General features: G+C 43.4%; 1 protein-coding gene across 1 annotated transcript in view; it reads left to right on the top strand.

Moving 5' to 3' along the window:
• Positions 1-9459, top strand: part of LRP2 (LDL receptor related protein 2) — a 165928-nt gene extending 156469 nt beyond the window's left edge. Inside the window, exons 66-72 of the mRNA XM_058191100.1 lie at positions 485-628; positions 1899-2064; positions 2681-2809; positions 3010-3234; positions 3898-4070; positions 6788-6907; positions 9028-9459. Coding sequence (XP_058047083.1) covers positions 485-628; positions 1899-2064; positions 2681-2809; positions 3010-3234; positions 3898-4070; positions 6788-6907; positions 9028-9152 — 1082 coding nt within the window. The 3' untranslated portion in view covers positions 9153-9459. The remainder of the gene's footprint in view (positions 1-484; positions 629-1898; positions 2065-2680; positions 2810-3009; positions 3235-3897; positions 4071-6787; positions 6908-9027) is intronic.
• Positions 9460-16505: the final 7046 nt, after the last annotated feature.

Below are 16505 nucleotides of genomic sequence, written 5' to 3' on the forward strand. Positions count from 1 at the left end.
TTCTCAAACACCTATTCGCCTTACTGAATGATAAGGGGATGTTGAAATGGAAACCAATTTTAAAGTTGTTTATTAGGAATGTCCTGTTCAGAGAGACAAAGTGAAACATTTCACTGCATTTCAATTAAAACCTTCCAGAGGTTGTTTCATTACAACTGTTACCATCCTTCCCTATCAACCAGGCTAGCTAGGACACATTCAAGGTGTCAATCAACATCTGGCATGCCATTGATTTGACAATCCTAATTATAAAAATATACTAACAAGCTTATCTATGGATAACAAGAAGGCTACAACATAATAAATATTTTAACACTAGAAAGAGTATTACCAAAAACAGCCTCTGAGTTTTATAGCTAATTGTGCTACATCTTATAACCAAAATGCTTTATAGAAAGTAAATTACAAGCAGATGCTTTAAAAATCCCTTTTTTTGTTTGAATTGCTGAGTTACAACAACGTAGTGTTTTCTTTTTTCTTTTAGGTAACCCACCAATCTTACTTCTCCCTGATAATGTCCGTATTCGGAGATACAACATGTCATCTGAGCAATATTCAGACTATATTGAAAATGAGGAACACATTCAAGCAGTAGACTATCATTGGGATCCTGAAGGAATTGGCTTAAGTATGTTTTAGGTTTTGCACATTACAACAGAAGGCTCTTTTCAATGATGTAGCCATGGTGTGTGTGTGTGTGTGTGTGTGTGTGTGTGTGTGTGTGTATGTATGTGTTTCTTACTAGCAGAGAAATAACTTCAGAATTTGTTTTCCATGGATTCATTAAGTTATAGGCATGTACTGTTTTAAGTTCCTTATCTATTAAGTAGACATGATTGTAGCTTGTAAGAACTTTTGTAAAATGTAATATTATGAATCATTTGCAAATTAGACTTAAATATTTATTTATTATATTTTTATGCCACCCATCTCCCATCTATCTATCTATCTAGCTAGCTAGCTAGCTAGTTATCTATCTATCTATCATCTTAAACTTACTCTAAAGTATATAGTAAACTTGCTGCAGGAAACAGAGAAGAATCTTGTTGTCAGTTTCTATCATTTCTGGTTTAGCAATATATAATACTTGAAGAAACCATTCTGTAGGGACCAATGAGATCTCTTTCTTTCTCTTACAAATGTCATTTAGGGAGGCATGATTTTAGCATTGGATACAGTCATGGCTGTTTGGTTTAGATTTTGCTAAAGCAGCATTAGGATAAAATATAGAAAAGCGGACTTGTGGTCATCTAGTAAGCTGACTCCCAAAGGACCAAATACTAATTAAGAATTAGTATATTAAAAATTAGGAAGCCTGACAGCCTAGTTATCCATTTATAAAGAGATGTTTTCCAGGTTGTTAATTTTTACAAGATGTCTGTTGAAATACTTCTTGTTGTTCCAGGATAGCATACCTCTTTGAAGTAGTTCCAAGAGTTTCTGCAAATGGACACTTAAATTGCTTAGCACCAGCAATGCTGATCTTTGGTTCATAGGGCTTTAAACCATGCCCTGCCCTGCTGAACCCAACAAAAATGGGTGAATGATATACATATCCATTGCTACAGTTTAAGCCTGAGAGTATTTTGCAGATAGTCAGCAAGTTGGAGGCTTAAAAAAAATGCCTAAAAGGCATTCAGTTGGATCAATTCTTCTCAACCTAACAGAATTGGTGAACTGATTCAAAAATAATGTTAAGCCAGGTTTATTAAACTGTAATGCATTGAACAAATCATGCTGTATCAAAATTAAACCAATGTATACTTTGCACAATGTGTGAGCTGAGTTACTGCATGCTTCTTTCAATCCCGTATTTGAAATGTTAGAAACCCAGCATTGTCCCACTAAGCAATGTTTTTTTCCAGTGCAAATATAAAGAGAGGTCTGAACTCTTCTAGGTGTTGTATACTACAGCATTCTTGGACGTGGATCACAATTTGGTTCCATCAAACGTGCTTATATCCCCACATTTGAAAGCAGTGGAAATAATCCTGTGAAAGAAGTTGACCTGAACCTTAGATACTTGGTCAGTCCTGTTGGTTTAGCAGTGGATTGGGTTGGCAGGTAAGTGCAAAAGTTAGATAAAAGGGCTTCAGAAATACGCGCACACACACATCTTAGTTCAAAATTACTGAGTTATATTTCCCCCTGTGTAAAATAATTCTTGAATGCAGATTGGCATAATTTCTTGGCTCATGAATGAGGTGGGTAAACTTTTGTGGGTCTGTATTTGTTATTTTCATTGTTAAAGTTATTAATTAGTATTTATTGCCTCTGAAGGCTGGCATGAACAAGATAGTGATGCTATGATATAACAGGATCAGAATCTTACTCTCTGGCCATTTTTCATGCTCAGTGGACATTTGAAGTGTTCTTATTTAATTGGCCTATTAAACTTATTAGAAAATAAACACACTTTTCCCTTTATTTTCAAGAAAACATTCCCAAGAAATTGTGCTGGCATAATCTGATGAAATGTTAGCAGTGCAATTTTTGGGGTTTCACAGCAGGGGAATCTTGTTGAATAGATTCTGATTTGAAAACTGCCTGATTCAGGCCAATTGAGTTAAATATAAGGAAGAGGAAACAACGGTCAATAGAAGGAAGATTAACAAATAAATATTTAGGAATCTAATGTTAAACATGACTCAAAGAGTTATGCATTTTCTTTCTTAATTAGGCACCTTTATTGGACTGATTCTGGGACAAACAGAATAGAGGTGGCAAAACTTGATGGGAGATATCGGAAATGGTTAATCTATTCTCTGCTGGATCAGCCAGCTGCCATAGCAGTCAACCCTAAGCTTGGGTGAGTATTTTCAACCCGGAAGCACTTCGGTGCTTCTGACTTGAGTGCAAAAAAATAATAAAAATAATTGTGACAATAAGCAATATGGAATAATGCATTTCTTACAATTTTGGCTCAAAATTTCTTTCTCTTTCTTCTGTTCTAGATGGCTTTGAAAATGTGTAACAAATAATTAATAGTTGCTTGTTTGGCTTTTTTAGGTTAATGTATTGGACTGATTGGGGAAGGCAGCCAAAAATTGAAAGTGCCTGGATGGATGGACAGCAGAGGAATACACTGGTTTCTGAAGATCTTGGCTGGCCAACTGGACTTTCTATTGATTATTTGAACAGTGACAGGATCTACTGGAGTGACGAGAAGGAAAATCTAATTGAATCTATGAAGTTTGATGGAACAGATAGAAAGGCTGTTTTACATGGAGGTATGTAGCATCTGTCCGAATTTAATTTACTGCAAAAAGGCTGAGCAAATCAGATTTGGGTAATGTGATGGTATGTGAGAATGACCTTGGGAGATAGGAAGAAGAGTTGCAGAGTAGATATTTGGGGGGGGGGGAGGGAGAGACAGCCTAGCAATTTGGAAATGGGGAACATCTCAGAACTGACACAGTATTTTGAAAACTACACGGGCATATCCATAAAATCACCAGAACCTGAATTCAAATCTGTTCTAATTTATTAAAGTTATCATGGATTGAACTGATTTTTCAAAATATTTCATATTTAAAACATATGGAGACTGTTCAAGGGAAAATTTTACAGTGAGTAAAATTTGATACCATTCTGAGGATTAATAAATCGTTCATTAATTTCAAATAGCAAAGTCAGCATGAATAGCATATTATCGCAATTATCTCCATCTTAAACAGAGATGGTTTATGAAGAAAACTCTGACATGTATTTAAACAAGCTTTTAGTACTTGTGAAATTCCACAGAAAATTTGAGATATTTCAATTTCCAGAATCTGTTAATATCCACTAATGCAAATGCACAGAGAAATGCTAAGAGAACAATGCTATTGTTTCTATAATAATACTTAGAATAACAGCGTTGCTGGTCTTATCTCTTTTACTTAACCCCGAAGTCAGCAGCCCATATAGCCTTGATGTGTTCGAAGGTCATCTGTATTGGACATCGAAAGAAAGAGGAGAAGTCTGGAAAAAAGACAAGTTTGGAAATGGAGAAAAAGTCAAACTGTTAACCATAAACCCATGGCTCACTCAAGTCCGGATCTATCACCAACACAGATACAACCAGTCAGGTAAATGACCTCTCTTTGATGTATGAATTGTTATACTGGGGTGAAATGCTCCCGGTTCAGACCAGATTGCCCGATCCAGTAGCGATGGCAGCAGGTGGTTCAGAGAACCAGTAGCAAAAATCCCTACTCCCCGCCCGCCGCTCCAGCTGAGCCGCGCGATCATCAGAGTGTTTTGTTTTTTTTACTTTAAAAGCAATAACCGGCTGCGCGGGTTATTGAGGGAGCAGTTCGGAGCTCCCACATAACACCTATCCTGCGCAGACTGCACTGGCTACCTGTTGTTTTCCGGGTGCGCTTCAAGGTATTGGTTACCACCTTTAAAGCGCTCCATGGCTTAGGACTGGGCTATCTACGGGACCGTCTACTGCCGGCCTCTATCTCCCATCGTCCGGTATGTTCCCACAGAGAGGGACTCCTCAGGGTGCCGTCAGCCAAACAGTGTCGACTGGCGGCCCCCAGCGGGGGGGCCTTCTGTGGGGCTCCGACCCTGTGGAACGAACTTCCCCTCGGACTTCGACAATTACCTGACCTTAGGACCTTTCGCCGTGAACTTAAAACTTATTTATTTCGTATGGCTGGACTAGCCTGATTTTTATCTCTAAATTTTAATTGAATTTATGGGTTTTTAAAGTTTTATAATTTTATGCGGGAGTATGTTATTTTAACATTTGGGCAAATTTAAATTAGTTTTTTAAGGGATGTTTTTAACTATTGTGTATATCTGTATTTTATCTGCCTGTTCACCGCCCTGAGTCCTTCGGGAGAAGGGCGGTATACAAATTAAAATATTCATTCATAAAAAATATTCATTCATATTCATTTTTTCTTCGGCCGAAAAAATGCTTTTAAAAATAAAAAAAATCCTCTGATGATCATGCGGCTCAGCTGGTATCATCAGAACCCTTTAAAAGCATTTAAGGTTGTAAAAAAAAAAGCTTTTAAATGGCTCCTCTGGCGATCCCAGCTGAGTTGCCTGATCGCCAGTACCTTTTAAAAGCAACTCAGCTGGGATCGTCAGAACCCTTTAAAAGCTTTTTTTCCTCTGGCGATCCCAGCTGAGTTGCCTGATCATCACAGGCTTGTAAAAGCATTTTTTTAACAACCTCTTTGGTTGAAGAGGTTGTAGAAAAAATGCTTTTAAAAGTAAAAAAAAAAAGTGGCCACGCCCACCCAGTCACATTACCCCACCCACCAAGCCACAGCCACAGAACCGGTAGTAACGAATTTTACATTTCACCCCTGTGTTATACCCAAATAAATGTGATACACTTGAAGAAATGAATCATCATTTGTTAATGAGCAAATCTCTCCATGCTTGATATCAATGATAGCTTGAAACTGGAGTTGGTGGAGGCCTTCAGCAACTTGGATATTAACTGGATTCCTCAATTCATTTTTATAATTGTGGTTTTCTAAGCCATGACTGGCTGACTTTACACAGTGTACAGTAAGCCATAAATTGACAAAACCACATTGTGGCTTAGAGGGGTGTATGAATCTAGACTTTGACATCACTGTACATAGTTTACTTTGTTTCTTTGAAGTACATTAAAAGGGTAGGAGGAAGCACTTGACAGAACAAAAACTTGGCCTCTCCTAGCTCTCTTTCCAAATCTCAGAAATCTATGGACCAAATCACAAATTCAAGCAAGGTGATGTGAAATTCAAACCTTTTTGTTTCTTGCCCTTATCAGTTTCTCTCCATCGACACAGGACATAGGATCCTACTCATAGGATCAGAGATAGTTTTCAAAGACAGGCATGTTTTTTTCCATCTTGTGGAATATAGGAGTTTCTCCCCACCCCTCAGGTTACTTCCTGAGGAGCATTTGGCATCCACAATTTCTTACAAAGTTTCTTACTTTATCCATGTCAGTGTCTCTTATTGCAGTCATTATGAAAAAGGCTAAAAAGGAAGAAAGGCATTGGGTATCTCAAACCATACAAGGAGCTGCTTGTATGAGAGGAAGTATGTTGCATTTATTTTATGACTGCCGAATGCCCTTCGCTCATCATATTTTGCTTGCACAGACAGGAATGAGATCATTTCTTGCCTTCACCGCCATCATAGCAATAGAATGGCCCATGTCCTTGTCTTTTGATGCTTTGTAGGCAAGGCAGATTCGCTTAGGAGGTAGGAATTGGAATATGTGTTAAAATATCTGGTAATTAATCTTCAGTTGAATAAAATAGAAAACGAAGGAAGAGTCAACGTTGCTCCCAGGACAAGAAATGATCTCATGCCGCTAATTTAGTGCAGACCTGGTGATGCTCACTTATCTTACTTGGGAATATTCGGCATGAATGTCTGCCTCCTCATCTTTTTTTAAAGCTTTGCGCCAATGGGAAGCTTTGGGTTTTGTAATTTCCCATAACCTGACATTTGTCCGGGGAAGTATTTTTAATGATATTTAGCAAAGTTCTTTTTTTCCCCCTCAGTCATGTGCACTCGGGTTAAAATAGTGAAAGCACCAATGCAGAAGTAATATAAACTTAATAATCTCTAAAATTGAAAAGGGAAGGAGAGAAGGAACCAAGGAGAAAAAGAAAAGGGGAAAGGGAATACAATGCCAAGGAAGGTTTCTGAGCCAAATTCGGGAAACGAAGGAGCACTGTGCCTGTTCTGAACGTATCTTGCTGCTCCCATGTTTCCAATCTGATTGGCATATTGAGTCTTTACGAAAGGTGTTCTGATGCCTCTTCTATTGTCTCTGCAGTATCCAATCCGTGCAAAGATATCTGCAGCCACCTCTGTTTGTTGAGACCTGGGGGATATACCTGTGCTTGTCCGCAAGGTGCTAGTTTTGTGGAAGGCAGCTCAGAAGACTGTGACGCAGGTAAGGAGAGTTACCGGACATGTATGTTCCTTTTTCAGAAGAGACAGCGTGTTAACTGAGTAAAATCTGATGCACATAGAGAACCAAGGTAATGAGTAAACAGTATTTTAGTTTCAAGAACAAGGAAGTTGCATCTTAGACTATACCTTCAAATAAGGAACTCTCTGCAGTCAAAAAGCGAGGAGATTAGATAGAAAATTATTATCTCAAATATATTGAAGTAATAATTTTCTATCTAATCTTATATTACTGCATCTTGTATTACTTCTGCATAATATTTTTCATTGCAACAATTTTCTATTTAGAACTATTCCTCCACCCCCAGGAACTTTCAGAAACATGATGATGCCTTATACTATATCTGCCCAGATATACATTACATAGTAGCAGTGCTGTTTTCTACCATTCTAAATGACAAAAAATATTATCCCAAAAATATATTGGACATATAATCCCTAAAATATATTGGACATAGTTTTTAAAAAGAAAGAAAATGTTCTACCTTTACTTTTATCCAAGTAGTAACCATAATGGAAGTGTCCTCCCATATTTGTACTTCAGTCTACTCGTTTTTCTTAGAAGCTGCTCAGTGAGATCTTGCCTTCTCAAGAGATATTAAATGTGGCCTCCTAGCGAACAAAGAACTATTCACTACTAACTGTGTAGTGCTTATAACTAAAACAGCAACATGTATTTCTCCCAGTTACTTCTGCCTCCATTCCTTGGTGTGAATATTCTCAGAGTATATACCTTCTCATAAATATGAAGTTAGCCAAGATACTACTAAATTAAAAATGCAATATATATGTTTCTATTGTGTAAAATTGTGCATTTAGAGTTAAGAGGATATTTCTCATGAAACCTGGAGAACATTTCACTTCTTATTTTAATCACTTTCTGTCATGTGCTATAAAATTCCTTTAAGCATTTTCATGGTGTTTTCTGACTGATACATCACACTAATTGTTGCATATATGTATTTTTGGTACACATATCAGAAGAGTAATTCTTCAAAAGAAAACCTTTACACATAGCAGCGATCAAATAGTTTATTTAGTTTTGATGACTTACTGATCTATTTTGTTTGTATGCTGGCAGAAGATGTTCTTGAAGTAAGTCTTCTTTTAAATAAATACTTTTTTTAAAAAAATGGAATTAAACATGACAGTCTTTTGTTGTCAGAATGGAAGAAGTATAGCTTGTCTCCCTAGCACATTGTAAATATGCTCTGAAAAGGCGAGGGACACGTTAGGGAAGTGAAGCTGGGGACAGCCAAGGGAAGGGAGATTGGCAGAAATCACTTTCTTACACACAAGCTTCTTACACAAACTGCTACCAATAGAAGCAGTTTGAAGATACATCCCTTGGGTATGCTATTTTCACCAGCTGAAGAAAAGGGTGGATTCAAGGTTATTTGTTGGTTAGTTTCACCGTTGGCTGACCTCAAATATTGCTGTTTTGTGATTATATTTTACTGATAGGCATGTAGCAAGGTAGAAATATGTTTTTTGTAAAATACTGTTTACAAAAGAGAAAGTGGCATATAATCGTCATGAACAGAAAATAGAATCTTGTCTTAGGCAAAAATAAATAAATAAATAAATGCTGATTCTTCAGAGTTATTGGCAGTGGATAAATCATCACGGTTTACAGGATTGGTATAATGCATGTCATCCCAAAGGTGCTTTTTCAAGAGGCAACTGGACTTTCTGGTTTTTCTTTGAAGATGTTTCACTTCTCATCCCAGAAGCTTCTTCAGCTGCAACAGGACAGTGGGGAATGGAAGGATTTATATTCCTTGCAGACCACTGATCATTTATAATCTTTTAGCGAATTGTTAAGGCCAGCTGGAGGTTTATCTGTGTCATCAGGGTCACCAGAGTGATGCAAATGGATCACTCTTGGAACTGTTGAAAGGATTGTGTTGTGGACTGGAGATAGATGACGTTGTGTACATATCAATCAGAGCTGAAGAAGCTTCTTGGATGAGAAGCGAAACATCTTCAAAGAAAAAACCAGAAAGTCCAGTTGCCTTTTGTAAAAGCACCTTTGGGACCACCATGACCTGGATGACTGAGAATCTCCATAGATATATAATGCATATCTTTCGTTTTTCATAGCTATTGAATCTCCACCAACAATGCCCCCGGCCTGCAGGTGTATGTATGGCGGAACATGCTACTTGGATGAAAGCGAGCTTCCTAAATGCAAGTATGTCTTTACGGATGGACCAAGAAAGACTTAACAAACCAAATAGCATGCATGGATGGCATTGTCTGTATGGTGGGCAGGGGGAGGCAGAATGATGAAAGCAGCGTAGTGATGTCATGATGCAAGAATGACTTCTTTTGGACCTGCATTTTGGCACTGTGTGTATGACCCAAAGCAATGGCGCTTAGGGCACAATAGCAATAGCATTTAGACTTACATATCGCTTGACAGTGCTTTACAATCCTCTCTAAGTGGTTTTACAGAGTCAGCATTTTGCCCCCAACAATCTGGGTCCTCGGAAGGGTGGAAGGCTGAGTCAACCTTGAGCCGCTGAGACGCGAACTGCCAGACTGTTGGCAGCTGGCAGGCAGCAGAAGTAGCCTGCAGTACTGCATTCTAACCACGGCTCACACAGTGCTGTGATGTGTGCTCATTCTGATGTAGACAGCAAGCTCTGATGGATGCTCCTACATACAGATGCTGCAAAAATTCATGGTACGCTTTAGCACAGGAGGAGGCCCTTTTTTTTCTTATATAAATGCCTTTTTCCAGAGAGAAGTTCAGAGACAAAATGCAAGCAGCAATAAGAATTACGGGTAGTCCTCAACTTATGACCACAATTTGAGCCCCAAATTTTTGTTGCCAAGCGAGATAGTGTTGTGTCTCGTCCGATCTCACCACAGCCGGGGCCTTCTTATCTGCTTCCGAACATGGAGGAATGTCCTAGTATGCCTCCCGGCCCCAGCCCTGGCTCCATGCCTAGACAGGCTGAAGAGGAGGAAGTATCTCCAGCCCCCAGCTCTGGCTCCATGCCCAGGCAAACGGAACAACTAGACCCCTCCCCCTCCTCCACAGCATGTGAGCCTGAGGGAGGTCAATTGCCAACAGCTGCCGACTGGAGTGACCCTCGCGTCAGAAGACTTGATAGACGGAGGCAACAGAAGGAAGGGAGGGGCAGGCCTGGATAAGTGCTGAGTCATGGAGCCACACCCCATGGCCTATATAAAGGACCTGCTTTCTGGCATTCTCTGAGTCAGGCAAAGTCTAAACATATCTTGCTGAAGTCACTTTCTGGTCTCCTGCCTGCCCTGAGGACTTTGCTAGGAGGCATGCCTGATTCGGATTTCCCTGACCCGGCCGTCAGCGGAGGAGTGGGACACGACAGATAGTTGTTCAGTGAACGTTGTCCCATTTTCTTGCCAGAGTTGTTAAGTGAATCACTGCAGTTGTTAAGTCGGTAGCACGATTGTTAAGTGAGCCTGGCTTCCCCATTGCCTTTGCTTGTCATAAGGTCAGAAAAGAGGATTGCGTGATCCCGGGGCAGTGCAACCGTCTTAAATAAAAACCAGTTGCCAAGCATCCAAATTTTGAGCACATGACCGTGCAGATGCTGCAAGACTCGAAAATGTGAAAAATGGTCGCAAGTCGCTTTTTTCTGTGCCATTGTAACTTTGAACGGACACTAAATGAACCGTTGTAAATCGAGGACTACTCGTAGAAGCATTTTAATGTGAAAGGCCCAGTTAAAAACACAACCTCTCTTCCTCCTCGCCCTCCTTCTACTCCTCTTCCTCCTCTCGCCACTAACTAGATAATATTACAATATACCATAGAGATGGGGTGATTGCAGAATTTCCCGTAAATTATTCCTGTGCCAGGGCTAGTAGCTGTGATCCCTAAACAGATCCCGCAGTGTTGTCTTTCTTGCTCATCAAAAAGCAAACCTCTGCGGGTAATCTTCCATAACCTGAGCTCCTTGAAGAGAAAAGGGTATCCTTCGTCATGCCTTCATGATTCAGGTCAAACAAGAGAGCAGTGGTGGGATTCAAGCGGTTCAGACCAGTTCAGGCGAACCGGTAGTTAAATTGCTAGCTGGCCCAGCCCCTTCCAGGAGTCCCCATGCACCCCATTTTGGCTCCCAGGTAAATAACCATCTTTTTAATAACTTAACTGAATGGTTAACTTAACAAGTGTGATAAGAAAGGTTGTAAAATGGGGCAAAACTCACTTAACAAATGTCTTTCCGATGCCCAGGAGGCTTCAGGGAGGCCTCCTAGGCCCAAAATGGAGTACGAGGTGGGTGAGTGCGGTGCGCACACCCCCCCAAGCCCATTTTTGCTTCCAGGGGGTTCAGGAGGCTAAGTTCTGTCTGTCACACCCCCTGGCCACACCCACCATGACCATGCCCACCCAGCCGGTTATTAGGGCAGAGAACCGGTTGTTAAATTATTTGAATTCTACCACGGCAAGAGAGGGCTATGGTGGGTTGTCTGAAGCTATCACACTGGGAAAAGGCAGGTTCACTGACACGAGGACCAGTTAATGAAATTGGGGTTGGGGCAAAGAGTGGAAAGAGAATATTCCTTCTGCCAAGGGAGGCCAAGAGAAGATCTTTGGAAACTGAACATCAGCTTGTTCCTTCGGTGACGGAAACTGCTGGGATACACAATTCAGGGGCTTGAGGCTATTTGTGTGCCCCTAGTAATCACACACACACTACGCTTGGTGAGTTTGATATTCTTTGCCCAGTTTAGCTAATTGCACTTTCTAACTTCATAACTTCATAAAAGGTCGGCAGCTCAGCGGTTCGAATCCCTAGTGCTGCCGTGTAACAGGGTGAGCTCCCGTTACTTGTCCCAGCTTCTGCCAACCTAGCAGTTTCGAAAGCACGTAAAAATGCAAACTCACTTAACAAATGTCTTTCCGATGCCCAGGAGGCTTCAGGGAGGCCTCCTAGGCCCAAAATGGAGCACAAGGTGGGTGGGTGCGGTGCGCACCCCCCCAAGCCCATTTTTGCTTCCAGGGGGTTCAGGAGGCTAAGTTCTGTCTGTCACACCCCCTGGCCACACCCACCATGGCCATGCCCACCCAGCCGGTTATTAGGGCAGAGAACCGGTTGTTAAATTATTTGAATTCTACCACGGCAAGAGAGGGCTATTGTTAGATTCGGGCAATAACGAGGCAGGAGACCAGGATAGTGACAACAGCTCTTTACTATATGGTGAACCCAGCGACCCGGGCTGGGAAAACCCTCTCTTTATATACAGTTTAGCCAGAGGCTTCGTCCAATCAGCAACGTGCTTTTTCCCGCTCAGTTTTCCCTCCAAACTCTTAAAGATACATTACACTCCTTCCCTCCCAGAGAACACTTTACCAACATTTACATAGAATTAACATCTTATTTTTCTACGTAATCACGCAAGTAGACTGGGCGTCTCCTGACTCTTTCGGACCTGCGCAATTCATTTTCTGGGAGTGAGTCGAGCTGACCGGAGGGACTGTTTGTTCCTCTCAGCTCCTCCTCTAGGCCATCCGGCCCTGGATTATTGGCAGAGTCGTCCCTGCTGTTTTCAGGAGGAACCGGTTGGCGTCGCTGGACCTCCTGGAACTCAGATAAGTCCCGCGTTTGCCCCGGGTTTGAGTCAGCTGTGGATTCACACATTGAATAGTCAGGGCCTGTTTCGTCTGATTCTGATTTACGGTTATCGTTTCCTTATTTGGTCTATGTGGCGCCCATACCCGGCCATCCTCTATCTCTACTAGATATGATTTTGGTCCTGTTATCTCTAGGATTTTTCCTGCTAACCAGGTCGGGCCTCGCTGTAGTTGTGTGCCCACACTAGGTCGCCTACTGCCATCCCTCTTGTTTTACCGCAGCCCTTTGTAACCGTCTGGTGTGTAGTTTGGGTTTAAACGGTCTAGTGGGCACCTAAGCTTCCGACCCATTAATAGCTCTGCCGGGCTGCGGCCAGTTGTTACACAGGGGGTTCTGTGTTGGACTGCTAGGAATGTATCGATTTTTGTTTGCCAATCGCCTGGCCTGATTCTGGACAATGCTTCCTTTGCGCTTCGAACGAAACGTTCTGCAAGGCCGTTCGTCGCAGGGTGGAAAGGCGCCGAGAGGACATGTCGGATGCCCTCCTCTGCCAAGTACCCCTCAAACTGGGTTGCCGTGAATTGCGGGCCGTTATCGGAGACTAAAGTGTCGGGCAACCCGTGGGTTACAAATAGGTGCCGAGGACTGAAATCACGGCCTCGGCTGTCATGGATCTCATGAGAATGATTTCCAGCCATTTGGAGTAGGCATCGACTACTACCAGAAAGGTTTGGCCGTGGAAGGGCCGCAAAATCGATATGGATCCTAGACCAAGGGCCCTGGGGTCTCTCCCATTCCCGAATCGGGGCCGTTGGGGTAGCGGTCTGGACTCCTGGCAGGCCTGGCATTTCCTACCCTTTCAGCAATTTCCATGTCCATTAAGGGCCACCACATAGCTTCTCGCTAGACCCTTCATTCTCACGATCCCTGGGTGGCCTTCGTGAAGGAGCTCCAATACCTTTTCCTCAATTTCTCCGGGATCACCACTCGATCCCCCATAGCAGGCACCCCCTTGAGCTGAGAGTTCCCACGTTTTTACAAACTCTTTAAACGCTGCCCGCAGCGGCCAACCTCTTTGTACCCAACCAATTACAGTCCTTATTGTAATGTCCTTGCTGAAGCCCGAGCCACCTCTTTGGATGTGACTGGGCCAGAGTCCAAAGAGTCAATTAGCAGAACTGGTGTCCCCGGAGTGGGGTCTTCGATAGTCTCTGGTAACGGGCATCTGCTCAGGGCGCCTGCATGCCCTAATTCCTTCCTGGCCGGTGTAGTAGTTTGTAAGAATACGCTGCCAGGAAGATAGTCCATCGGGTCAGTCTGGGCGAAAGTGCCACGGGCGTTGGGCGGTCGCCTGCCAACAGACCTAGCAAGGTCTATGGTCCGTGATGATTTCAAATCACGACCAAATACATATTCATGGAATTTCTTTACTCCGGAGACTATAGCCAAGGCTTCCTTATCAAGCTGGCTATAATTCCTTTCAGCTGATGACATGGTTCGGGAGTAATATGCAATAGGGGCTTCTGTGCCATTTGGCAACCTGTGGCTGAGCACAGCCCCACCCCATAGGGAGATGCATCGCAGCTTAACACTAATGGCAGCGTGCCATTGTATTGGATAAGGAGGCTATCACTCGATAGGAGATTCTTTACCCTTGAATGCCCTAGCTCCCGCCTTTCCCCAAGACCATGCAGCCGTCTTTGCTAGTAATTTATGCAGCGGCTCGGCTACTGTTGCCTTATTTCTTAAGAATACCGCGTAGAAGTTGACCAGACCTAAAAATGCCTGTAACTCCGTTTTGTTCTTTGGAACCGGGGCCTTCCTGATGGCCCGTACCTTGCTTTCAGTGGGTGAATCCTTCCTGTCTATCCGGTAGCCCAGGAATTCCACAGATTCAACCCCGATCTGGCATTTGTTCAGTTTAACTTTGAGACCGCAGACCGGAAAATGCCCAAAACTTTTCGCAGCCTTACCCCTAATTCCTCTAGATTCTCAGCGGATACCAGTACATCGTCAAAGTATGGTACCACCCTGGTAGTCCTGCAATAGCCGCTCCATTAGGTTCTGAAATAACCCTGGAGCCACACTAACCCCAAACTGTAACCGGGTACACTTAAAAGCCCTCTGTGAGTCACAATTGTCTGCGCTCGGCTGTGCTGCTATCTACAGGCAGCTGTTGATAGGCTTGGGCCAAGTCTAGCTTGGCAAAACCTGCCCTTGCCCCATTGAGTGCAGTAAGTGCTGTACCACCGGACGGGTAAGCACTCTTTGCAACGCTTTGTTAAGCGTTGCCTTATAGTCAGCGCAACCGGACCGACCCGTCCGGTTTGACTGGGGTGACTATAGGGGTCTCCCACTTAGCATGGTCAACTGGCACTAGAATTCCCTGGTTTACTAGCTTGTCCAGTTCCCGGTCAATCCTGGGCTTTAGGGCGAACGGGACCCTCCTAGCCTTTAGACGGATAGGGCAACTTGGGGTCTAAGTTAAAAGAAATAGGGGTCCCGTGTACTTGCCCAGGCAGTCTCTGAAAACGCCCCAAATTCCTTCATGAGTGCGTCTTTGAGGTTGACTTCGTTTCTGAAGATTCCAGTCACTCCCATGCCCAATGCTCGGAACCAGTCCAGTCCCAACAAGCTTGGCAGGGTCCCATCGACTATGGTGATGGGCAGAGTTTTCTTGTATTGTCCATACTCGACGTGGACGGACGTTACCCTCGAACAGGGATGCGATTCCCTTGGTAGTCTTGTACCTTTAATTTCTGTGGTTTCAGCTTGCGCTTATGCGATGGCGGGTAAGGCTTTCACGAGAGTGTCCCAGGACATGATCGTGATCGCTGAGCCGTGTCCACCTCCAATCGGCACGGCACCCCTCAATCTTGTTTGTAAAGATTTTTTTTCTAGGCGTGTTGATGCGTGACCCACTCTCACGACAGTCTGATTCAACTGCGCCTTTTTGAATTGACCAATCACGGGCCGCCCGCCGCTCCCAGCGCCTGGTTGGTCAGTTTGAATTTTGGCGGAAGGTTGGGGTGCTCGACAGACCTGTGCTATGTGCCCTTCCTTTCGCACCGACAAGTCGCATCCTTAAATTTGCATTGTTGTCGTTGGTGTTGCCTCCACAACTCGCGCAGTCACCCCGGTCTTCTTTCTCCGCCTCCCGTGTGGAAGACTCCTTCCTCCTCCTCACCGTCCGACTCGGCCTGGACCTCTTCATTGTGGACCGGGTTGATTTCGCACCAGCCGTTGGTGCGACCTGCTTTTGTAGGGTTTCCGCCGCTTGGGTAGACATCTCATGAGCCCTGGCTTCATCCAAGGCGTTTGCCAGCGTTAGGTTGCTTTTGGACAGCAGCCGCCGCAAACGGATGTCCCTGACCCCACGAATGAGTTGCTCCAGCAATGCCTCTTCCAAGTCTCGGAACTCGCAATGGTTCGTGGCTTTCCTCAGGGCTGCCATGTATACGCTGATGGACTCGCCTCTTGCTGCCTACGCTCCTGAATTGCACTGCACATACTTGGACGGCGTTGGTGCATAATGGGCTTTCAATACGGTCTGTAGAGTCTGCCACGGCACCGACTGGCCGGCGTTGGCTCGCCAACGATTCTGCGTGTCGAAAACCTCTGGACCGCAGTGGCTCAGGAAACACACACATTTTCTCTCTCTCTCCCTCTCCCTCTCCCTCTCCCCTCTTTCAAATGCTTTGCAGTGCAACCCAGTACATACTAATTCAGAAGAATGCCCCATAATATTCAGGTCAAAGTACATATGAGTTGAAATTAGCTGTTCTTCTAAAGTAAGGATGGATAACATGGAATCCTGCAGCTTTGACAGCTTTGTGACCAGTGGTGAGGCGGGGGGAATGAAGGTAGTAATCCAAGAAAATCCAGAGAGTCACTTGTTCCCCATTCTTGTAGCAAAGGAGAGTGCACTCTACTGCGAGTTGTGGTCTTTTCTTTTGTGAACTGTAAGCTCACAACACATACTCTTGCTTAAGAGATACTTGCTTGAATTGC

Source organism: Ahaetulla prasina, chromosome 1 (assembly GCF_028640845.1).
Source record: "Ahaetulla prasina isolate Xishuangbanna chromosome 1, ASM2864084v1, whole genome shotgun sequence".
Lineage (NCBI taxonomy): Eukaryota > Metazoa > Chordata > Lepidosauria > Squamata > Colubridae > Ahaetulla > Ahaetulla prasina.